The sequence below is a fragment of the Rhea americana genome, unplaced genomic scaffold (genome assembly GCF_003343005.1).
Source record: "Rhea americana isolate MKP2758 unplaced genomic scaffold, rheAme1 scaffold_0, whole genome shotgun sequence".
Lineage (NCBI taxonomy): Eukaryota > Metazoa > Chordata > Aves > Rheiformes > Rheidae > Rhea > Rhea americana.
In genome coordinates, this window is record NW_028185037.1 from 13,004,839 (window position 1) to 13,029,720 (window position 24,882).

General features: G+C 43.4%; 1 protein-coding gene across 1 annotated transcript; it reads right to left on the bottom strand.

The window, feature by feature from the left end:
- Window positions 1–1,765: 1,765 nt before the first annotated feature.
- ANXA13 (annexin A13) lies at window positions 1,766–24,573 on the bottom strand. Its single transcript, XM_085315741.1, has 12 exons — window positions 24,559–24,573; window positions 22,691–22,765; window positions 11,727–11,805; window positions 9,353–9,447; window positions 7,525–7,695; window positions 7,388–7,421; window positions 7,229–7,308; window positions 6,854–6,922; window positions 6,597–6,698; window positions 3,976–4,051; window positions 3,356–3,468; window positions 1,766–2,100 (listed from the first exon to the last, which is right to left on the bottom strand). Exons 1-12 carry the CDS (start codon window positions 24,571–24,573, stop codon window positions 1,981–1,983), a joined length of 1,029 nt encoding a protein of 342 aa, XP_085171867.1. The 3' UTR covers window positions 1,766–1,980.
- Between the last annotated feature and the right edge of the window lie 309 nt (window positions 24,574–24,882).

A 24,882-nucleotide genomic window follows, 5' to 3' on the forward strand; every position in this document is an offset into this window, starting at 1 on the left:
AGAGAAAGATATATAGAGAGATAAATATAGCATGTAATTCAGTGATGACTTTACCCCAAGATTTGTGGATGTGAACTCTAGCTTCTGGCCAGGTTGCATGCCAACCTCTAATCAAAGACTGAAAGCTTAAGATGAAAGCAATTGTACTCTTCCTTCTTTAGTCAGAATGACTAATTAGTGTTAATTGAAAGTATTCAGGCAAAAATAAATTTGGTTGCCAAAGTTAGGCACTTCACATTCACATTAAACAAGAATATAGTTGGTTTTAAGAGGTGATGAACTTCTAGAGGTTTCATAGAAACCAGAGATGTAGCTACAGGCACCCTTGTTTGAATTTTTTAAAAACAAAATCCTTTGCCTAAACCAGCTCCTTCATGTGCATTTCAGACATCCATTGGCTTTTTTCTCCAAACTGCATCATTTGAGAATGGGTACCTGCCACTTTATCTTGGACTGAACATGCAATCTGACCTCTGAAGGATAAAATATCATTGAGAACATCGGATATCTAAGTAGACTATTCATGTATCTCTTTCTATAGTCTCTGGTTACAAGAGTTCCATGGCAACAGCAACAAGGAGATATGCAGATCACACACTTCTCCACACTTTCTGGGTCTGCAAATTAAAACACCTTTGATAAAGTCAAATCCAGAAGCATATGGTTCACTTCAAGTTCAGTATCTGCTCTGATATTCTTAGATTGATAGAAATGCTGCCAAAGAAGGACTGAACCTCTTAAATATTGGAATATACTGTTGTATCTGTATGATATGCAGATCATCATTCCTAAAAGCCTTCCATCTTTCCCATTCTTCATCTGTCTTTTCCCGTCTTTACAGGCTATAACTAGGTGTCTACACACTATTGCTGTGATGTTGATACAAGTGGGGAGAAAGAGGTCCAGTTGCCAAATGCCTCAGAGGAGCTAGGTCTGAAAGACCTGACTCCCCACAGTGCAGCAAAAGAAAGAAGGGGCTAAACACAGAAAAGAGCTCCTAAGTCCATCTCCTTGAGCCAGACTCTCCTCTCTCTCTTCTTATTTGTCAGGCCCTGTCTTGTTATTTTTAACCTACATCATCTGTCATATGATTATAGGATCTTAGGATAATTCAGCTTGAACAGGACCTCAGGAGGTTTCTAGCCCAACCTCTTGATAAAAGCAAAGTCAGCTACAAGTTCAGACCAGGTTACTCAGGATGTTATCCAGCTGGGTGCTGGAAACCTCCAAGGATGGAGACTGGCACAACAGTTCTGAGGCACATGTCTRCTTGCATGGGAACAGCATTTACCTGCCTGACAGCTCCACTTCATGAAGGCCTCCTTCCTGTCCAGCTGTGCTCAGGCACCATGGCACAGGAGCTGGTGCTGATGGGGACTGCAACTCCTCAGCTCTTTTGTGGGATAACTTAGGGGGTGACTGTGCTAAGAGGGCAAATGTACAGACAGAGAAATCACTACAACTTTCCTTGGTGATAGCAGGATTTTACTCAGGGCATGACTTAAGTCATTAATTCACAGCTCCCAGGTTGTGTAAAGAGGKGTAAAGAGGTGTGATAATGGGCTGAGAAGAAATTAACATCTATTTTCTCTTGGCAGGACCTGCAATGGCATGACAAGACATCCTTCAGATTGGGGATAAAAAGGTAAGGAAAGAACAGGGATAACCTTCTGAACTGGAGAAAGACAGTAARTCTACCCAGAAGACATAATGTCAGAAAAAAAAGATTCCTCCACATATGCAAACACAAAGAGGTCAATTTAGATTTAGTTTTTTAAAATATCTTTATTGCTTAAGGACATTTGGCAAGATACCCGTAACATAAACCTCACGTCCAGCATTACTTGGCAACATGTTTCTCAGCTGGAAAGAAAATAAATTGGATTTTTTTCTTTCTGCTAATGCCACATTTTTGGATGCTACTTTGGAAACTAATCAAGAGGTGGCTGCTCAGCATGCCTCTCTGTTCTTGATGGCTTTTTAGTGTACAAGAGCCAGCAGCAACTTTCTGAAGTCCCCAGAGGTATCAGATTGGATAGCTTCAGCTAACGACTTGTTGTACTTTTGCTGGAACTTCTCCTTTATTCCTGGCAGGTCACTCTGAGGATGCAAGGAGAGCCTCTTTAGAAGAACGGGATGTGCTTTTCATAGTATATTCTGCTTTTACCAAGTCCCCCAAAGCCCACTGTGCACACTGGGAGGAGCAGAGAAGAAAGCAGAAGGTCCAAACCCTTGAAGGACTTTCAGGTTAATGTTTGGACTTGAGGTAAGGCTGCATGTGTGGTGTAGTGATGGGACACTAGCTGTCAGGTGGGGTATGGTGGGGTGCAGAGAGCCATGCTGGAGGGGGCTGTTGGACGTCTTTGCTTAGCACTCAGTAGTGCCATGCAGGCACAGCCTCGGTACCACACAAACTAGCACAGGTTGTTGGGGCCTCCTGAGGCCCCTCTTYGGTGGCAAGAAGAGAAAGAAACATTTCCAAGAGTATGATTAAATTATAGTTGTGTTCTTCTATCCACAGGTAATTTTCTTGTTTCATTGTGCAGGGAGGGAGAATGAAATGCCTTGTCTTGAGCTTTCTTGTAAAAAGGCACCCATGGCATGGCCCTGATCTTCATTACTGAGATTTTTAAATGTTATCATGACTGGACAACATCTAAATGGAGAGACTACCCTGGAGACTAATTTCCATTTTTCATACTATAGATCACTGAGATCAGATACATATCACCTCCTCACCTCTCTTCTATGAACAACTCCTCCTCTATGTCAAGACTGAAACAGTCCTGGGGATAGAACCTGAATAGCTTACATCGAAGGAAGATTTAAAGACTATGTTTAGGATCTAAAATGTCTTGTGCAGTGTTGTGCTTTTTAAAATCACAATTATCTCCTTTGGCTCTTTATTTTTCTTCCTTCCTTCCTTCCCTCACTCCCCCATCTGTTTTTTCCAGCTAGAATCAGAAAGAACTGGCAACATATGATTATAAGCGATTCTCAATCTGGGACCTGTTGTTTTATCTTAAYCAGGATTACCATAATTAGAATTTTACTTATAAAGATCTTTCTGGGGTCAGATCTCCCCATGGCCAATTGTATCCAGGTAAAGTTGACTTCACTTGTAATTGCTTTCATGCTTTCGAATATAGTTCTTTTGGAAATAAAAATAAATGCAATCTGAAAATTAGGGTTGCCTATGGACAAAAGCAGAGTGCGAGCACTGACATCAGTGGCTCTACGCTGGTCTGAAATTGGGTTGATTTATCATACAATCTATCAGGACTTACCTGTACCCTTTAAATTTGTACTCCTCCCCAAAACAATTTGAAGTATGGCAGATTGCAGGGTACCCTACCTCAGCCCTTGTCACAAGGATGCGAATCAAGGTCTTTTCATCAGTCCCAGCTCCTTTCATTGACTCGTGCAGAAGCGTAGCAAAGTAACCTTGGCCATCTTTGGCACAGCTGACTACAGAAGAACAGTAAAAGGCTTTCTTATATATTTACATTCTGTGTTATGTTTTCAATGAGAAGGAAATAAATAAGGCAGAAATAAAGAAAACTCTTCAGGATTTGTGCTCAGGCAGACATAGGAACTGGTAGGGCTTGCATTCTGTAAGGCGTCCCTGTTGGCATGCTAGGAGGAGGCTTGGAGTCTAAATGTGAACATACCTTTCTCCACAGGGAAAGCATGCTGCACAATGAAACGATTAGCACTGAATACCTTGGTACTCCACAGTGAGAATGACATGAATGAGAGYGAGGATTTACCTGTATCCAGCCTGTGTAATTTCTAAAACCAATAGGTTTTAGAAATCATTCAGAAATCATTATTTAAACCTGGGTCTCCTTTGCCTGGCAGTTATGTTTGCTTTAGTTTAAGACTATCTCAATAGCTCTCACTAGAGCTAACTAAGAGTTAATATCAGATGGCGATAAGAACTAGAAAGGAAAGCTACTGAAACATTTATTTTACCCAGAGTGAGATAGGCCTTCTCCAGATCTCCAGATGTTTCACTTTTAATGGCTTCTTCTATGTCTTTCCCATGCAGCTACAAGGATAATAAAGAGGAGCCATCAGAGTTGTTGTCTGTACACATAATCCTGTTACCATAAAACCAGCATCAGATTTTGGATCCAATGGAAAAAAGCCAATTTAGATCCCTTTCAGCCTTTCCAAGGGAGTAATTCAAGGGCAAAGGAGGTCTTCCTCTGGGGTAAATGCTCATAAATTCACTGGCATCAAGGGCATTAAGGACACACGAGGCCAAGTAAGGCAGAACAGTTAAGAGATGGATWACTTAAATCAAGCAGTCGCACTTGTATCTGAGGGCTTCTTTGACAAAGAAGTTGTAGTTTCTTCTTGGGTGACCCTGAGTCAGGAGAAATCGCTTGAGCTCCCTTTAATTCCTCTACCAAGGCTCTGGATGGTTCCCACACAAACATGATAAATTTTGGAGCTTCACCAGCTGTGAGAAGGTTTGTTACTTATTGGCTTTGGGTTCCCAGGGATAGTTTACAAGCRCTGCAGTTGTTCCTGAGTTTCTATATTATTCTATAGGAAAGAAATTGTCAGGCTGAAGAAGTGGAAAAACAGACTGCCATTTCAAAACATAGCTTACCCTCACTTCTGTAAATTAAAGAAAATCCCAAAGTCTTTTACTTTTGCATATCAGGATGGTCCTGCGTGGCTCAACACTGACTTTTAGCTCAGACCTGAGCTAGCACAGATATCAGCCGGTACGGGATACCCTCTAAGAGTTTGGCCTTGACCTCTGCAAAATCCAAGCTCGTGTAGATCTGTCCCTATTTATCTTTCCAAATGCAGAGAAGGACGGATGTTTGCATGGCTCCAATCTTGGCGCACTTCTACTTCAAATGCAGCCAGGCAGGATGTGGATGGATCGGTCTGGGCAATGTGATCTGCTTGGCTTTAGAAATCAAAAAGCCAAGGTATCTCGGATATTGGATCATTTAACTCAACCCCCAGGGTTTGGGCTGCTCGGAGGGAGCGAATAGCAGTTAGTGACTGGTTTTGATCTCTTGCCAGCAACAAACCAAGGCTTGGATTAAGCTGTGAATATATTTCCAACTGAGGGTTCCTTATTATGCTGACACTGAAATATGGCCTTGACTGAAGGGTTTTCATCTTCAGCGCCCAGGGTTACAATTTTCTGATGATCTTAGACTCATCTTAGGGAAATTTGGGGCTGTGACACAGGGATTGGAGGGTGGACTTTCTTCTCAGATTGAATGCTACCAATGAGCTTCCACCCAGTTGCCAGGAGAAGGACCTTGCATCTCCAATTGTTTCAACCTTCAGAGGTAATTTCCAGGTGAGAGGTCTCAGTGGAGATCAGATCAAAGCCTAGATATGAGTAAAATGTCACTCGTGTGACATGGGGAGAAGTAACAGAGAGCCGTGGCCCTACTTGTTACCTTGCCCTTGGCTGGGGGAGGCTTGGAAGCAGAGGACAGTGCAGCAAACTACTTGCACAGGCTGTCTGCCCATGGTGGGGAAAGAGGCAGAGGTGGGAGATGTGCTCCTTCCCTGGTGGAGGGGCTGTGGATGGTGCGCCATGAGGGAGGTAGGAACCTTGGACACAGCGGGGTGTCTTGGGTAAACAAGGGCCAGCGCAGACTCAGCCAGCTGCTTGTGAACCTCCCCGCTGGCCGAAAAGGCTCAGGCCCCTGGACACGGAGGGGCCCATCACGGAGTGGTGGCCGCCTAGCAGCCACCACTGCTCTTTAACAATGTCTCCCCCTGTCTTCAGAGGAGATGCTGTGGTGTGGTGTGTGGATGGTAAGGGTCCAGCGGGGAYGTTGGGCTAGAAGGGGGTAGGTTAAGGAGCTGCTATGCATGTGCGAGGGCACTTTTCCTGAAGCGGGGGGATCAGGATTAGGCAGAAAGCCAGGCTCTGCTTGGAAGAAGGACAGAAAGATCAGAAGGGCAAAACTCTGCTTTAGGGCATAAACTGTGAGCCTGTCCCTTTGCTGGTCCTCCTGTGGGAGTGGGGACACACCTCGTGGTGGAGGTTGGAAAGAAAAGGGWATCAGGACGTATGTTTGGCTGGATACTGTGTGGGCTACAAAGGGAAACAGGTCCTTTGCTGGAAGAAGACACAGCTTTTAGGCCCTATTTCTGTAAGGTCAGGATGCGGTCCTGCAGAGGTATTTTTCATTCTCCCGTGTGACAGGACAAGAGGCAATGGGCAGAAATTGAAGCACAGGAAGTTCTGCCTGAGYGTGAGGGGGAATTTCTYCCCTGTGAGAGTGACGGAGCGCTGGCACAGGYTGCCCRGAGAGGTGGTGGAGTCTCCTTCTCTGGAGCTATTCAAGGCCTGCCTGGATGCCACCCTGTCTAACATGCTCTAAGTGACCCTGCTTGAACAGGGAGGTTGGACTAGCTGATCTCCAGAGGTCCCTTCCAACCTTACTGATTCTATGATTCTATGATTTTTCATGATACTTACAGCACCGAACAATTTTCAAAATGGGAAATAAAAGTTGGCCCACTCTACATGTAGCTGTAGGGTCTGTGAACTACGCATTGGGCCGTGCTGTGTGCAACCCACGTCACAGACGAGAACAACTCACCTTCTCATAAGCCTCGAAAGTAGCTCTCAGCTGCTGGTAGCTTCTCTTGGCTAAGACCAGGTTGAAAGCCAGCTCCTCCGTTCCCCAGCGGCCTTCCCCTGCCTTGAAGATCGCACGTCCTCTTCCAGAGCGCTTGTCTACCCGCGCTGGAAAGGAGAGCCGGGGGCTGGCCCCCCGCCACCGCCTCGGCGCCCCGCGCGCGCGGCCGCCTGCGAGGCAGCGCCGAGCCCGGGCGGTTTCCCCGCGATCGTGCTTACTTCGTATAGCTCTCTGGCATCCTGCCCGGCAAGCTCCACGTTGACCTCCTGGTCCTCATCTCGGTTTGCCTACGGAAAAGGACGTTATGTTGAAAAGAAAAAGAAAAAAGCCCAAGTGCTGGCTACCCCTGGCAGCRGAAGGGAAGTTTGTCAGCGCTCAAAACCCCTTTGGTTATAGCTTTGCTGCCATCTGCCGACAGTTGCGTAGTGTTGGGGCGCTTTGGACCTCGGCAGCACGGGGCTGGACGCTCTGCCCGAAAGCCTTCTGCTCACTAGACCTACCTCGTTATTACGTTGCTTATTGTAATCACCAGCTAATACTCATTAGCATTGCCCGGGGTGGCGAGGGCAGAGAAAGCCCGTGTTCGCGCTCACCTCCAGCACGGTGACTAGTATCCGCTGCAGGGAGCCGCTCGTGTCGCTTCTCACGTCGGACTCCAGATCCCTGCCAAAGACTGGGGGAAAGGCGTCCGTCAGGGCCCGCGCGGGGCTGGCGGCTCGAAGCGGAGCTGCGCCCAGGGAAGTCTTACTTACGCCTTTTGTACGCCTCCTTTATGCTTACGATTTGCTGGGCAAACAAACAAAAAGAAAAAAACACAAGAAAAAACCCCTCACAAACTCGAACAAGCAGCGGAGCGCGCGCGCGGCCCTGCTCGCTGAGCCGTCCCCACCTTGTTGCTGCGCGTGCAGAGGATCTCGATGAGCAGCGACTCGTCCGTGCCGGCGCCCGCCATGGCCCGGCGAAGCTCCCGGGCCTCGTACTCGCAGGGCAGGTCCAGCAGGGCCAGGACGGTCTTCTCGAAATTCCCGCTGAGGTCTCCCTTCAGCGCCGCTTCCAGATCCTGCCGGGGCGGTCGGAAGGGTTAGTGCCCCAGGCCTGAGCCGGGGCTGCAGGCTGCATTTATGCGCTCATTTGCTGCRGGGAATTTAACGATTTCCAAGCTTCTTCCGTACCCCAAAGGAGCAATAGCAAAAAAATTATAAAACCCTGTGAAACACACGGGCATTTTTTTGAAAATAAATTTTCCTAAAAATCGTCGTTTTATGTTGATTGAAACGATCCCCYCATCCCCAAGTATCAGCAATACTGGACCAGTTTTAACTACCTGTTCGAAGAAACGCAAACTAACTTTTTAAAGGCTTGACTGAAGAAGCCTTGAAATACAGTGCAGAAATCTCCTGCTTTGTAAAAATTGTAACAGAAGGAATCAAACTCACTAAAATTCCTTCAAAATTTTCTTAAAATTGATTTCTTGGGAAAAGCAAAACATTTCTCTGAAGTGCTCTGCTTTCGAGCAATCAGCATTTTCCAACAGCAAAAAAGAAAAATCCTTTCTGATGTGATCCACTGAATTCAAAAATTAATAAGACCCTGGAGAAGAATCATCTGGTGCATATGTGTCAGATGAACACTCCTGCTGAGCATTGCTTGGAATGATTTATTTTAAGCCCTATCTGCAGCTAACATCGCCTGTAGTACAGGAAATCTTTGACAAGCTCAGATCATAAATGAAAAGAAAACCCAACTTTAACCTATCGTTCTTCAACGTCCTGTTACGTGATCGCAAATTAACGCTTGGTCTCTTCCAGTAAAAGACCGGCAGGAAGGTGAAGCGGCTTCACTGAGCCGCCTTACGAACCGAACCTCTGCGAGCTGTTACGGGCTAWCGTAGCTGGGATGTCTTACCGCATTTGCTCATTTCTAATGCATATGCTTATTAACGTRCATTATAGAGCTAATAGTAGTCTTTGCGCAGTCAAAGTCTTTCACGTGCTTGTTGTAAGGTTTACAGACGGAAGGCTTTCGGGTTCGGTGCTGCCAGCTTTCCTAACCCTGATTACTGTCCAAAGTGCAAACAGACCAGAAAAAAAAAAGACTGATTTAATAATAAGCCCTGCAGGATTTGGCTGTTTATCTAAATAATACATAGGAAGCTCTAGTTTTTCCTAAGTTTTCCTAAGTGGCAAATCACCAAGGCAGTCAGTGTTTCCTCCTTCAGAAACCAAGTGCCCAGAGAGATTTCTCAGTCATGCAATGGGTATCCTACTCCATCACTGGAATTTAATCAATGCTAAATCCATTACTCAGTAAAAGTATAGTGGGGTAAGATCAAATAGTCCCTCTGAATCTGCATCTGGTCTTAGAGSGATTCAAACTGGGAATTTGCCTGCCACATTAATTGCATTTACACTTTGTTTCAGACTTTTTCCCCCTAATTGTGCTGAAGATGAACACGAGACAAAATGTTTTTGATTTTAGTTATGAATTATTTTCTAGCTCTGCTAACTTTGATTAAGATGCTTCATTCTGTTTGAGACTGGTTTCCATTTTCAAGAAGACTCTGAGGCATAAGATTATTAATAATCATTATTTCAGGAGATAAAAGAAATTACTGAATCAGAAGCTAACTGGTGTCCTCTGGGAATGTAGTCTACATTTCTAACAAGCATACTATTTGAACCAGAGGCCATTTATTTTGAAAAATTATTTTGAAATACCTTGCCAAACGCAGTCTTGTACTTCTGTTTTATCTGTTGCCTCTGCTCTGATGTTCGATTTGTCAGGATTTCAATAATTGTTTTTTCATCAGTTCCTAAAAAAGAAGTTGGGCATACAGAGAATTTGATCAGGAGCCTAATGCACAGAGGAAAAAAGATCAAGTACCTCCTCTCCAAAGAAAAGAAAATAAATATACACATATCTACTGGTGCCAGCTTCAGGTTTTGTAACATCTAAGCTTCCTCTGAGGATGTTTTTATCTGTAGTTGGTTACAACGCTCCAAGCACCATCTCGTGCTGCTTAAATTTTATCACGGCACTYGAGTCTTCTGTTTTGCAGAGCAGCCGCTGTCTGCTCCTGAAATGAGGGTGCTACCAGTGCCTGTGGCCTGCCCCAGGGCCACGTCTCACCGGAGACACGGGCTTACTGGAGGCGATAGGGAAATGGTCCCTGGTCCTGGCGGGAAGGGGCGCAGAGCCGCGTGCCCTGCATCCTCACGCTTTGCTCAGCTTTATTAACCCGTCCGGAATGGGCTGCGCTTTGCTCCGCAAGGAGACAGGGAGAGGAGCAAGAAGCAGCCTCCACCGCCTCAGCCTCTCTGTTGGCACTGTTTTCCTTGGTGGAAAAAGCAGGGAGTTAACTGGGAGCACAGCGCCCGGGTGCACGGCCGCAGGGGAGCCCCGGCCCCGGCCCCGGCCCCGGCCCGGGAGCTCCCGGGAAGGCGGCGTATGGGGAGGCCACGCGGGAATCAGACACACGACAGCCCTCTGCGAGGGGTTCCCGGGCACGGGGAGCAAATGGCAGCTCTGAGCTGCAGCTTCTGCCGCTGCTTACTAAAGGCGGGGACCTTGTTGTTGTGCTTTCCCTGCCCTCAGCCACGTAGGCAGAAGTTCGCACTAAACAAAGTTGCTGGAAAGCATCAGCCAATGTTTTCAGCTATGGGACAGGACTGCAGAGATCCTACTTGGGTGCCTGAGTGACACACCGGAGGAGCTATTGCAGTAACGTGCATGTCCAGGAGTACTTCCAACCGAAGGGCCAGCAGCTGGCCTCAGGCTTTGTTTCTTCAACACAGCGGTTGAGATGAAGAAGGTCTATTAGGACCTGTGATTCTGCATGCAGTGGGCACTGCCAAAATGTCTATAGGATATAAAGGGTTTAGATGTTGGTTCCAGTGCATCCATCCATATGCCAGGTCTGCTGAAGCATGCACATCACGCGGACTGACACAGACCCTGCTTCCCTGGTGCCCTTCTGTTGGTGGCACCCACCATCATGCTTCATGCCAAGCTTTGCTGGCAGGCTCTCACGAGCAGGGACTCTCTTTCTGATGTCTGTACATGCAGCACCTAGCACTGCCATGGTTTCCAATGAGCTACCCAAACATGTAATAAAACTGCAAATGGTATTTACATTTGGCAGCAGCTTGTTCATTCTCATCACTGCATATCGTGTCTGTACAGGACAAGTTTATGGCATCCTGTCCAGTTTTTCCTGCTTAGAAGTGAGACAGAAGGCATGATCCAACTGCAGACTGAAAACCATCGCTATCTGAAAATGTGAGGTTAAACTCTTAATAGGAAGGTCCTCTGGGAAACTATCTTGATGGAAGGAAGCTGAAAGGACAAGAACAGGTCCTAAAATTCAGACACTTTAACTAGCTAAATGCCAGCACTATAGCAGGAAAAAAAACGCTTAAATATATGTTTACTTTGCAAATGCCTGTAGTGGGTTAATAACTTTTTGCTCTCTTGTGCTGGCTGGCTGCTTCTCCTCTGCTGGACATTGCCACCTCCATGGGTCTGAGGAACATGGTATTCCTCACCCACTTTAGTGCAAAGTCAGCCAGCTTAGTGTAAACTCCCACAGAAGATGGTGTGAACCAACATTTTRGTTAAAAATCCCTGACAGAGATTGAGAAGCACCATATAAACCTGCTGCAGTGGGCTCTGAGAAGCATATAGAGATGGTGATGTTTTTGACTGTTCCTTGGAGACATATGAAGGTTATATAACCATGACCTTAATCCTGCCTGACTAGCTGGACCCCATGACCGTCACTATCAGTAGGGACAGCTTGCTCGTCCTACTGCAGTGAGCAAACGCTATGTTCATCCTGACCCTTGGAGCCACGCAGTTAACAAAACAGATGTTTCAGACCTTTGAGGAACAAACTGGCTTCCCTTCCATTTATCTTAATCATATAAAACTCCACGGTTATCTGTGTGTGTGCATGTTGTGCAAGTGGGTGAGTGTCAGAATAACATCAAGATTAGCTACAAATGGTTTACATAGTTGCTTTGCCATAAGTTTGTGCATGTGCTCTCTATAATGTTGAAGTGTTTGTTGTATAAAAAGCAAGAGCTTTCTCACCTGCTCCTTTGCAGGCTTTGTGTAGTTTCTTGGCATCCCGGTCTGCATCAAAGCCATGATGACGGTGATGAGCAGTTGACTAGAAAAATAGAGACACAACAGGTGCATGGGAAACAAATTTGCATTAGTCTCTCTGATTCACAGAAGTTTGGATCAGGCCGTTGCTCTGTTTTTGTTTGCCCTGCCTAAACTGTGATGTCCAGGCTGTGCTGTGCTGGTATGGCATCTCTATCACTAGCGCTCCTAGAATCAGAGCAAAGCCAGACGTGACCACACGGCACAAGGTGCTGAGCCTGTATAACCTTGTTCTGCCAGTTCAGCTTTGCTCAGATAATTTTGATGTAATCACTTGATAATAGACAATTTTATGCCAGATCAAATATTACTTGTTTGTACCACTTTAACATTAGGCCAATGTAAATTCCTTATCAGATGTCTACAGACCTGTGCTGCACCTCTGTAGTACATTTGTAAATACTGGGAGCTGGTTTTCTTTCCTTCAGGCAAAAACCCAGTTGGCCTAATAAAAATGGATCCTGCAAACATTCCTCATGCTGATGCATTCACACAGACTGGGCACATTTACCATTATAAGGTTGGTGGTGCTTTTTCGTCAGAATAGTACATCTGGTTGCCTTGAGCTATATCTGTCAGATATAATAACTCAAAGTCCACAGCAGCAGCAGTTTACAGCGTGACATATATCGATAACCGAAAGCTATGTGAACTGAAAAGCATGCCAGTTCACACTAACCTCACCAGCTGAGAATCACAGGGGCTGAAATGTTGGTACACTCTCTTTTTGCAGAAGGTCAACAACTTTTTCAATCCCTTTAGTACCATGAATCAGATCTTTTAAATGCCTATGTGCTAAAATAGACCTCTAAATCTATTCTACAGGTCTCTCAAATCAATTAGTGCTATATGCACCTCATCCACTGCGGGGGCACTGCGAACACTTTGCATTTCCACGCCTAGAGCAACAAGTGCATCCGACTTCTTGCATTGCAGGGCTGCCGGCACCGGCTCTCCCCTCTGCTGCTYGGGCGTAATGACACCCCAGGGCACAGCACTTGCTCCTAAGCTCTTCCGGAACTGTGGTGACAACTATAAAGGAGTCATCTATCCAAAGACACAGAGTCTTATACCAAGGGTAAAAATGCACTCCCCACACTGTTTTTACCTTTGTGATAGACTAAAGTCCACTTAAGTACGTGGCTTTTCCAATGCAGTTAGCAACTAGGATTCAAACTAATGCTAATTGTAGCTGCCATAATGCAACCATCTCACTGAAACAACCTTAACAGAAAGCTATTTTTACAACAACTGCAATTAGAAAGGTATTATAACACTGCAAAAAGTTCTCTCAGTCTTGTCTTACCGCAGCTTCCCAAAGTAAGACTTTCACTGCCAGGTTGTTATCACAAATCTTGCTTGTAAATATGTATGCTATCGCATACTATGAATGGATYGTAAAGAGAGCAGACACACGCCAGCCTAGAAGATATGCTTGTCTAAGCCTTTCAAATAAGGTGGAAATAGATGCATATAAAAATTAAGGGGATTTTAWTTAAGAATCTTCAAATCTATCAGGAAAAGGAAATAGAAAAATGCAAAGAAAACTGATGTATTCGCCTGAACTGCATTCAGATTCTTCTATTACAGGGTGCACAYGCTTTCCCCTTGATGGAATTGGGCACAAAAGACATTTTTGTGCAAGGTGCTTGAAAACTAAACAGATCTAATGTCTTTCGTCTGTGTTACTGATACGCTACAGCCTCATTTTCACTCCCTATCTGGTAAGAGGAAGGTTTGTGAGAATCAGATTCACCACTGTTCTTTGCAAAGCCACACTAAACAACAGCAGCCGACCGGAGGCAGCGACGAGTTTGGACGAGCAGGACGATGGCTCCTGCGGGAGAGCAAGAGTCCGTCCTGGATGCACCTTTGCCCRAGAGTCGCCCGCGCACGGTGTCGACACGAGGAGCACAGCGCGGGCATCGCGGCGTAGCACCCAGGCGGGCGCGTGCCCCGCTTCTCCCTGCACCAGGAGGGGACCTGTGCAACTGGGCTGTGCAAAAGTGTATTTGCCGACAGCTAAATGCGTTATCAGTTGGGATACTGATAAATCAGTTGAGGACCTTTCCATTAGGAGATGTGTTTTGTAGAATAAAAATGCCCAACTCGCACCAGGATTACTTATTGAGGCCATCACTTTTCTTAAGGCTATGCAAATAAAATCGGACATCAGTTCTGTGTCCCCCCTTTTTCTCATTAATTTCCTATTTGCTTCTGAAAACTTTTAGAAACATACCTGTTAATTTTCTATACATGAACTTTTGAACTCTTAAGTCAGATGGAATCCGTCCTGACATCGGAGGGCTCAAGTTTTACACTTGCAGTGTGAGACACGACACACAAGTGCATGGTGCCRCTACGGTTGCCCCCTCTCCATAATATCAAGTTTAACATGCAAAGGGTTCTCAGCACTCCAGTCACTAAATTGGGGAGRTTATCTCTGCCCTTCCACCRTGCTGTGTGGAAAGGAGCTGTCTGCAGGAAGAWGAYGACATCTGAYGGAGTAACTAACAGTGGCATGAAGYGATCGTTATTTAGAGTCAGCATCTTTTYAAGATGTGTTCCTGCCACTCATATGATTGATGCCTCTGTCAGTGTTAGGCAGCYGGCACTACGCTTACTCTACAGTTCTCTGCAAAGCAGTTTTTCGTGAGAGTAAGGACCACTGGACATAGCTGAAAAATCAGTAAAAACAAGACAATTCTGGAGCACAAAATACAGAGAAAAGTACTGACATACTATATTAACAATATAGATTTGACYGTTTTGCTGTATCCAAGTGCATTGCTAATTCGTTTCTGTAACAGGAGGTCAGAACTATCACTCTAGATTTGTTTCCATGTAACCCAGGACAGAAGTTGCACTGGGGAGAAAAGAGAGGAAAAAGGTTTTGTCTGGCATTTGCTCCCACTCTTCAGTCATTCAGCATGGATGGAAATACCTATGCAAATGTCCAAATCTGCTTGTCTGTACTTTGCTCTGCCACAAGCACCGGTGGGATGGGCTGGGAGTTAAGCTGGGAGCTGGCCGAGGACCCAGCTCCCTCTCCCCCAGCTCTTGCCAGACCAACGCTGCCTGGTCCTGCCACTCCTACCGCCCCAGCAGAGCCAGCTTGTCCTGCTAATAACACTACAAGACTTCGGGAACTGTTATTTTATGCCTTCATGGCTGTTATACCCAGATTTCAGTGAGGGCCAATGTTGCAGTTTGTGCATAGCACAGTTGCATCAGGTAGGGAAAAGGTAGCRCCAATGACTGAAATAACAGCATGGATTTACAAGGATTCGTAAAGACATAAACAAAGAAAGATTTCTTTGCAAGGGAGAGAGTCATGCAGAAGGAAAGGCAGGTTTGTTTCTTGGTGATGTGCAGGTGATGTTTGTTTTAATGCACCACAGGAATCTATTGAGCCAGCCGGGCTAAAGCTTCCATCTTCAAATAAATCACTGTAAAACATTAATCGAAGCTGGGGAACACCATTCTTACAGCATTATGCGCAATACCAGCATCATAGTTTTTATAGACAGGAAATCTGATACTCTGGGTAGGTGACTGTCAAGGCCAACTCCTGAGTCATCTGGAAAACTCTGGATAAAAGACATTATCTCCTGGCCCCACCTTTGGTCCTGGCCACGGGAACAGCCTTCCTGGGCAGGAGGGCTGTCTCAGAGCCGTACTGCTCGCTAACCTGCATGTCTCACAGGTGGATTTTGCTSTAAGGGGAAAAATGGCAGAAGAAATTGATGTTTAACATTGGTTGAGGCTTTGCAGATATTACTCATTTAAAAATAAGAGCAGAGTCACTGTTTAATATGCTCATTGTTTCAGAGTTAAGAATTTAGATTAGAATTGAGTCATTAATGACTTTGAGTGTTTACATCAGTTTGCTGGCAGTGTGGTGTGGAGTCTGAAATACCAGATGATTACATACATATTTTGCAGCTGAACATAGTATGGAAAAGAACTTTTCTTCCACATTTCCTGCTAATACTATTTTAAATAGTGCAACCAGTGTTCTAGTGGCAAGAAACCTTCTTTTAGCTTGCAGCCTAGCTTTATTCCTGGCCTGTCTATGTGCATTTGTTTTTTCTGCTAACAGTGTTCCTTTGGCTTAAACAGTGATTGCCTACACAATACGTTTATAGACAGCAATCATTTTCCTCTGCAGCTTTAGCTAAAATTGTCACAGATTTATTTCAATTAAAATGGATAGGTTATCACTGGTCAAAAACTAACATTTTAACTTGTAGTAAAGCACATCAAGTAATTTTTCTTATTGTCAATTATGTTTTATTTCAAGGATATGTAACATGAGCTTATAGTTGATGGTGGTCCACAATGCTTAGAGATGCATTTGGAGAAATTTCTTTGATATGTTGGCATGGGAAGTGCTTATGGTGCACAAAAAAATGTTTTAGCAAAAAGGTCGGCAAAATTAAGAAAGAAATAGAGGAAAAACAAGAGTTCAGGTGGGTTCAAGGCATCAGTAGTTAGAATATTGCAATACTTGGCAGAAATTTATGAAGACAAAAGTGGATGTGAACTTTGGGACCAAAATCTAATAGCATGCTTGACCTAAAGACAATTAAGCCTGAAGTAGATATAAACCGCCAAGCTGGCAGAAAACATGCACAGAAGACACACTGCCAAGAGCATGCCAGATAGCTTCCTATATTGCAAAAGAGAGACAAAGTACCGCAYCTGAAAACAGCCGATAATAGCTGAACAATCGCAGCTACTTTGCCATCCATATCGTCTTAGGCAGATGCCACGACCATGCTCCAGAGCAGAAGTTTATGGAGGAGCAATGTCACAACGGCTGAAAGGGAAGCCGGTCAGGATGCTGCTGATGGCACTTGTCCGCAGCAGCTCTCACACGGATCGATGCTGATGATGTGCCTGGATGAACGCAGACACGGGCCCTTATGGGCGAAGCGTGAGGAAGGGGCAGCAGCAGCGTCGTTGCTCATCAAAGCAGGGGACGTGCAGATGTAAGAGCTAAGGGCAGAGCTCTAATCCGGGCTGGGCTGATCCGAGGAGGCTGAGTGCCTGCCCCAGTCTTCATCTGTGCCAGATCCATTTAGGTACCTTGTTTCAAGCTTATCTTGTGTTTCATTTTTCTTTGGCTAACAAAAGTACAAAGTACACCTAAACCAGCAGCCTGTAGAAAAGGCAGATTGATGGATTCTCTGGTGTCTAGTAAGGGTTGATTTCACTCTCCAGTCTTTCATTCAGGGGGTTTCTAATACATTCTCTCTCTTCTATTGATTTTCATTGAACTTAACAGGSACCTCATACTTTTGAGACTTGTACCCTGCTGGTAAATTCAACTAAAAATTTTCCAKTGAGTCCAAATGTTTTTACCTGGCGGAGCAGATATATACACACTGCTGTCATGTGCACCCTGTTTCTTTAGGAAAGCAGGCCGAAAATGGTCCGTAATATCCCTAATGGTAAGCACAGGAATGGCAGAAAAACAAACCAAAACAATTCAAAACCCATCACAAATGAGAATGAGCTGATGTCTCAGCTTTCACTGCAGCACAGTCACAGATTCAGCAGCTCAAAGCCCTTCAGGGAGGGTCTCATCTGCAGCTAATGAACGAGGTCTGTTCCAGCTCAGTGCTGCTGGATCTGTCAGGAGAGGGTTGGGTAGAGTTGATCTTGCTGCAGGCAATGGATAAGTTGGCTGACATCTCAAGGTGCCTTCCAACCCCATATTCTATGAATGTTTATTTTCTTATTTTCTTTTTTCTTTCCTTTCTCTCTCTCTTTGTGTGTGTGTGTGTGTGTGTGTGTGAGTGTGCGTGCGTGTGTGTGTGTGTGTGTGTGTGTGTGCGTGCACAGAGGAAAATTTATGTCCTCTGTCTGCCAAGAAATGTCCCAAATCATCTGGTCATTTTGTTAGCATGATAAATGACTGGGGTGTTTATCTCATTAGTTAAATTATATCTAATATATTCCCATCACAGAAGACATCTTTCAGCAAACCAGTCCCTGCATGATTAATTATTTATCAACACATACATACTCAAGATTAATTATTTATCCTAGCAGAAGCCTTTAATGTGCTATAATGTAATAGGAATCCAAGGTTAACTAGACTAACAGTACTGGATAGAGGAAGAAAAAGACACATAAACCCTATCTTGTGGTTTTCGTCTTCTACTACAGCACAYGTTATTGGGATAATATCTTGTTATAAGAACAAACTCCTAATTCTTACCCAAAGTGATAGTTTGAGTGAAAAATGGATTAATTCTCCTCACTCACTCCAGACATTTCYTTTATTAAGAATAAAATATAATAGTAAATGTGGGAGTAAGCTGTTCTATTTTGGTTCTACTATACTCCAAAAGACAGAGTGAAAACATGATGCTACATTTGTACTTCACCAATAGTCTAATTTATGCTAGAGTAGTCATTCCTAGTCATRAAAGTTTTGTTCAGTCTATGCTTCCCCCCTGCTCACAGCCGTGCCGGCCAGCTCCAGCACCGTGCTGCAGTTACACTGCTCGCTCAGCAGCCACAAGAAGGACTGCAGGCAAATATTTTGGGGGAAAGAAAGCTGACTTGCAGAAAGCTCCAGACCATCAATCAGAAAGGGCAGAAAAGTAGATAAAGCCTGCTCGATTTCAGTTCACAGGTACTTCCATGAGTAAAACTTCCAAATATTAACAGGCTTTTTAGTATAGCGGAGGAAACAACAAAAATCCCCCTACAAAGATCAATTATCAGTAGTCAAGGACAGGCCTCATCTAACTAAGTCTAACAAAGTCTAAGGCAAGTTTTTGACAAGTTTATTCTTTAGCAAGTGGCGGGTTCCCCACCTCTTAGAGTCCCCACGTCAAAGCAAGAGGCTTTTCTGCAAGCTCTTCCTCAGTGAAATGCAGATAATTGGGCTCAGGCATTTGGGTAGGAACTCATGTGAAATGCAGAAGTCTTTAAGACTTTTGGTCAGAGATTAGGTTGTTAAACATCTGCAACTGGAGGAAAGACTTAGTCTCGTTTTTACAACAGTAGTACTCTTGGTCTTCATTTTGGACATTTCTCTACTGCAACATCTGCCAAAGAAATTAGTTCTTACGGATGTAATGAGAAGATGAGCACAGGAGTGACAGGTTTAGGCAAAATGTACATACGTCTGTTGGTGAGTGCTCTAAGGCATACATGTGTCCTTTTCACAGCAACTGTTTCTTTCTCTGCTGCTCAGCAGTCTGTAAAACATACCTGTCACTTGTTTAATTTTCTCAGGCAGATACAATACGTAGCTGGAAAATTGCCATCTGCTCCCATGACTGCTCGGAGGACCATCTCCATGCATCCGAGCGCCACTCGGGGCCTGCYGGGCAGGCTGCTGTTCTGTCCAAAGCCTCACAGCTCTCGTAGGTCTATCGGCTGGAGGAGAGCCACCCGTGCCAAGGGACCAGCTTGCAGCAACGAAGCAGGTTCAGTATGAAGAATTTAGTGGATAACACAATGTGCACAGATCATGTAGACTGCAATTCTCTGCTCAGCAGCCTTTGCAACGGCACCTTCCAAACTTGGAAGTGCAGATAAACTTCTTTTCTAAATCTGAGTCTAAAACTACAGCGACAAGAAGATTATAACAGAATCAGTTGCATTTATTTCTTCCTGTGGCAACAGTCAACCCCATTGCTCTGACAGTTTTAAACTGCAAAATCAAAACATGTTTCTCCTACAATGTCTCTTCTGCTTCAAGGTAGCTGTTAACATATCATCTCGTAACAGCTTATGGCTACTTCTTTTATCTACCTAGTTTATTTACACTCATCACTATGATAGAGAAGTCCACAATCAAGAAAAGTAAGTTTTGGAAGGGGTTCTCTCATGACTGAATTTTGTATCATCCATTTCTAGTGTGTACAAACTCGGTAGAGTTTACTTTTAAAATCCAGTTAGTTACCATGGTAACATGCAGTGGAAGTGAATTGCCAAAGTTGTGAAATCACTAAATACCATCACCTTTGAGAGGTCCAGAGTACCCAGAACATCTGCCCAGGGGTGGCTGATGTGACACAGGACTGAGGGGACTTGAGCCCTCTATGTGGCAGCAGGAGCCGGGTAGGAAGGGACGCTAGAGACTTCCAGAGGCACCATGCCTGCATTTCGGCACTGAGTCATGTTTCATGTGATTYCCTGTTAATACTTATCTTGAAAACAAAAGCCACAAAAAATGGCAAACAAGTGGCTTTATTTGCCTAGGACAAATCTGGAATTTCAAGTTTAGAATAATTCCTTATTACACTAGGGATGGACTTGTCTTCTTTAGTTTTACTAATCATAATGMCTGGTTTTAAAACACTGTGTATGCTGGGCTATTAGTAATTATAATAACTAAAATTATTGGAAACTGGTCTACTCTTGCCTCTTTTTCAGAAGAAAGCAAATCTCTGACAAGAACAGAAACACAAAGATAGCTCAAGTATTCTTATACTTATTAACAATTTTAAACTCCTCTCATTACATCAACTAAGTCTTGTGATGAGTTCCAGTAAGGTAATATTGATGGAGCAGAAGTTAATTCTAGTTAATACTAGCACAAAAACTTATGTGACTTAAGTATGCTTACATAAGGCTCAAATATATGGACACAGTCTTCGGGGATGTTGTATCGACTTCTTAATATATTCTAAATCTGAATTATTTAAAGGGAGAAGAGCTGGATGGATGTTGTGCCCCATCAAAGAAGCCCCACGCTTACATGCTTCTCGCTATGGTCCCTAATGTTTCCTTGCTTTTAAAACATTCCTCTGCAAGATGCATTATCTAAACACCACATGAAAAATACATCCATATATCAGATACATGCCTGGGCTATTACTGCACAGACATTCCTCATATGGTGTTTAGTGTCTGACAAAGCAACTGCCTCTACTGAATATGGAGGTTTCTGTGTCTAACTCCTTTCTGCCTCACAGAATAGAGGCAATTTTGAAATATAACCAGGTCACCTGAGTCACTGAGGTCAACTGAATCAGTCCGTTCATTCAGTGGGTAGCCACAGTTAACAGTAAAGGGGAGAGTATTTTTTCCAGATTTGACAGGCTATCGACTCTTCATAGGAAAGACCAAAATTGGCAGAGCTTACTGAAGATGCTACATACACAGAAGAACTTTAGATTCCTGTTATTTTGCATTTTTTATGTCTTTTGCAAAAATAATGACCTTTTAATACTTCAAATAGTTTTTGGCCACAACTGCGATGCATCATAAATATTTCACGGATATATGCTTGTTAACACCTACCACAGCTGCACCCAGATCTAAAGGGCACAGCAAATACAATGGATAAACGGGGCCATGGAAATGAACAGGAATCTGCCATGGTTTTTCCTCAGTATCATGTGGTTGAACAAGAAGGTATTTCTGTCTTCTGCTGATTGTGGGCTTATGGCCAGGGACTGAACAAGAATCTACTGTCACTGAATATCAGTCTACAAGAGGAAGTAACAAATAACTATTGTTGAGCTTTGTGATGAGATAATAAAATCATGCTGCAATAAAAAATACTGGTACTAAGGAGRCATTTCTACAAGGGTAGAAATGTCTACAGGCAATTCAGAGGCCTTTGTGAAGTTTGCGAGCTTTGAACTTACCCCCAAGAAGCTTTATCAGGCAGATGTCCTCTACAAAGTTATACTTACTTTTCACCTTCAAGCTCCCAAACTGTCTGGCCAATGGCAACCTGCTATCTCCTTCTTATGTTAGAGCCCTCCCTGGCAGAAGGTTTGTGCTGCTTACAACAACAAGATGAAACTCAAGGAACTCCCAGGGAATCTCAAATAATTGCTTAAAATAAAAACAAAGCCCTTGTCCACCCCCCACATTAAGTCACAAACATCGCAGAGAACAACAGAATAACACACATAAGATTCTTGAGAGACAGAACGTTAAAACAACTAAGCAACTTCACAAAAGTCAAAAACAATCAAACTTTTCAAACCATTATACCATGAAAACCATTATTGCTATTTTGAATCTYTCCCCAAAGCACCTTGCTTACAGCAGAGCAGATACCCAGATTTTCAGATGGATTGATTCCACTTGTGGTAATTTTGAAGAAAAGCAGAAGTACAGATAAGATTGAAGATACCAGATTGCAAAGAGACAATAATTGGAGACTTTAAATCTCAAAGGATATACAGTCAAGACTGGTTGATTGTAGAAATAGGAACTGGATCCACTTTTCAGACAGTGAAAAGTGTGTGAAAGTATGCAGATTCAGAGCTGTAATGTTGCATCAGGTGCTCTTGACCAAGAGCTCAATTTACGTGAGAAAGCTACTCCATGGTGCTGGTTGGAATTTTTTTGTTGAAAACATTTTTTTTTTTCAGTAAAATCTGTTACTTTTTTTTTCAAATTAATATATTTAAGAAGATACTGGTTTTGACAAAAGTTCTATTTTAAATATGAAGAGATGTTTTGATACAGCTGAAAATGTCTATTTTAATATCCATGTAATTGAACATTTTAATTATTTTGTTTTGAACAACACTTAGCTTTCAGTACAAACTTCATTTATTAATGATACTTTTTTATGTTTTAAAACTTAAGTTCATTTAACCAGAACAAAATACCTCAGGTGACATAGATGATTCAATTTCTATTTCTCCCACCAGAATCTGCACTATTCAAAAAATTTTCAGTTTGGAAATTTCAAAGCAGACAAAATTTTGGAAAGATGTAGAATTCAACAAAATGAAACAAGCCAGTGTTTACCCAGCTTTACTAGTGTCAATCTTGACTGCCAAACAGGGGTTGCCTCTGTGTACCGCAGTGCCTCCCAAAGCCACCATAAGCCACTGCAACATGTGCTGTAATACTATGGTGCCCCTTTCATCCTTCATAAAAAGAGTGCTTACTGGCTCATTTGCTGACAAACTGGTAGTCCCTATGGTTGATTTCCGTATATCCTCTGTGAGGCCGTAAGACTTGCTCTGGAGGTTTAAAAAATACAATACATAAGACACTCACGAACCTATGATTGCAACCTGTGAAATTTGGAGAAAGAACAAAACTGCAGCTCAAAAGTTCTGTTAAGAACTAAGTATTTTCAGGTTATTCTAGATGTGGTTCTCTGAAAAAGATGCAGGTATTTCTCCAAGATTACCTGTAATTTCCTAGAGATAAACACAGAATGAYGATAAGGAACTGCAAATCTCAGATGAGTCATAGGCTGAATCATTGTATACTCTTTCAACACGGGCTCACACCTCTTCCCACTGAAGCCTACAGCACAACTTCGTTTCTCTATAGATACATTCAGGCCATCRTTGCCGGCTTCCCCGTCCAGCACAGAACTCATCCAACTGCTAAACCAGCCCGAGGTGTAGCACTGTGATCTCTGCTACCACAGATAGAGACAAACTGGCTAACTTAAAGCTAAATTGGATACATCTGCCCTTGTCCAGTGAAACTGTTGTCACCTCCTCCGGGGGCTGYGGCAGCTCTCCAAGGTCGGGTCCCTCGGGATGTGCCCACCAACCATGCTAGGATGTGTGTGTATGTCAGCATACAGGGTTGTGCTGAAGGAGTCTTTCTTAGCCTTATGTTTCCTATGCAAAGGCAGATTGTTGAATTATTTCCTTCTCCCTATGTAAACAGCTGGGCTAGAAACGGATGGTGAGGAGATGGGGCCAGCTACTCTTTCACAAGGAGATGCAATGATGCAGAAATTGGCCCCTTCTACCAGCACCGACCTGTGATCTCTCCTAGCTCCTTGGCTCAGTTGCTGGAGCTTTGTGCAAATGGTACAGGCTCTCCTGCTAGGAGTCTGGCAGAGAAAATGACCTGAAGAGCAGCTCCAAAAGCAGCARATGCTCTGCATTTCTCAAGCCCTTGCTAAATTTGAATTAAAAAACAGTAGTGTAATAAGATAATACACATCTTAAGATAGAAACTATTGCAACATTAGTGTATGTCAGCTAACAAGCTGCCTCCTGTTGATATTGCTAAACTGCAGATTTTCTGAAATCAATACGCAAAGCTGAAAAAATATTGTGGTCATTTATCCATAAATTTAAAATGAAGCTAAAAAACCCCARCTTCTTCAATGCAAGCTACTTAATTTTCAGAAGCACTGAGCATTCACAACTATCACTCTAATTTTTCACAATTAGGCTGTTTTGAGAGTAAATATGCAGATTTAGATATTTATTACTAAACATTTGAATGTTAGCCAAAATTCTCTAAGTCAAAACTCCTACGGTCGTTCAACGTGCTAAGTCCTGATGCCTGGATTTTAATCAGGCCTTCTGAGAGTACCAGAGTTTCAGATTACTCTACCCCTACTGTCCATTTATAAACTTGGCCAAAGTTTGAAACTGCTGGCGTTTGGAATTGGAGAGTTTTCATAGGCTTTTAGGGAGTTACTTTAGCGTTTAAAAAKGTCCAGTACAAATTTGCCATTTAAAATGAGTTGTCCCGCGATATCCTACTCGTTGTTTCTTCCTCTCAAAATTAAAATATTGCCATTTTAAACTACGCCACTATCAGCATTAAAAGACTCAGAACCTGTGTGTAACAGAAACAATGTCGTAATTCACATAATGCAATGAAGTAGACGTTACTGGCTGCATATAACAGTTCCCCCCCACACACACATTCAAAGTAGACTTTGCATTTAAATCTTAATTTGCAGCTGCATTAATAACATTTATAGTGAAAATGGACAAAAATAACAAAAGGAAATGGCTGTATTCTTGACAATCCAAATTAAATATCTACTTACATGCGAGCCACCCATTTTTGCTTAGTCTGAGTGTGGAAGATACAACTCTTCTGCTCTTCAATAAAACAAGTATTCAGATGGAACAGAACAGCTAAATCATACCCAGCCCTGAGTTAATCAATAACTTTTGACATTATTTAAATTCTAGTCATTTCAAGGTGGGGTGTGTTCATCATTATTCAGTAGCTTTATCATCTCTACAATCTAATAGCACATCCTGTTTGGTCATAGGACTGGCTGGTCTCTTCAGGAAAATCAGGATCTTAACAATATAAGCCCCCAGGTTATATATAGTCTTTTAGCTAAGAGACAATGATTTAAAAT

Excerpts from the sequence above, each read along its gene's own strand:
- ANXA13 (XM_085315741.1), bottom strand. Across the intron at positions 11,806-22,690 it reads GTTTGTCAGCAAATGAGCCA|TCAACTGCTCATCACCGTCA; the intron begins GTAAGCACTCTT and ends CTATTTTTCTAG. Across the intron at positions 7,696-9,352 it reads ACAAGACTGCGTTTGGCAAG|GATCTGGAAGCGGCGCTGAA; the intron begins GTATTTCAAAAT and ends CCGCCCCGGCAG.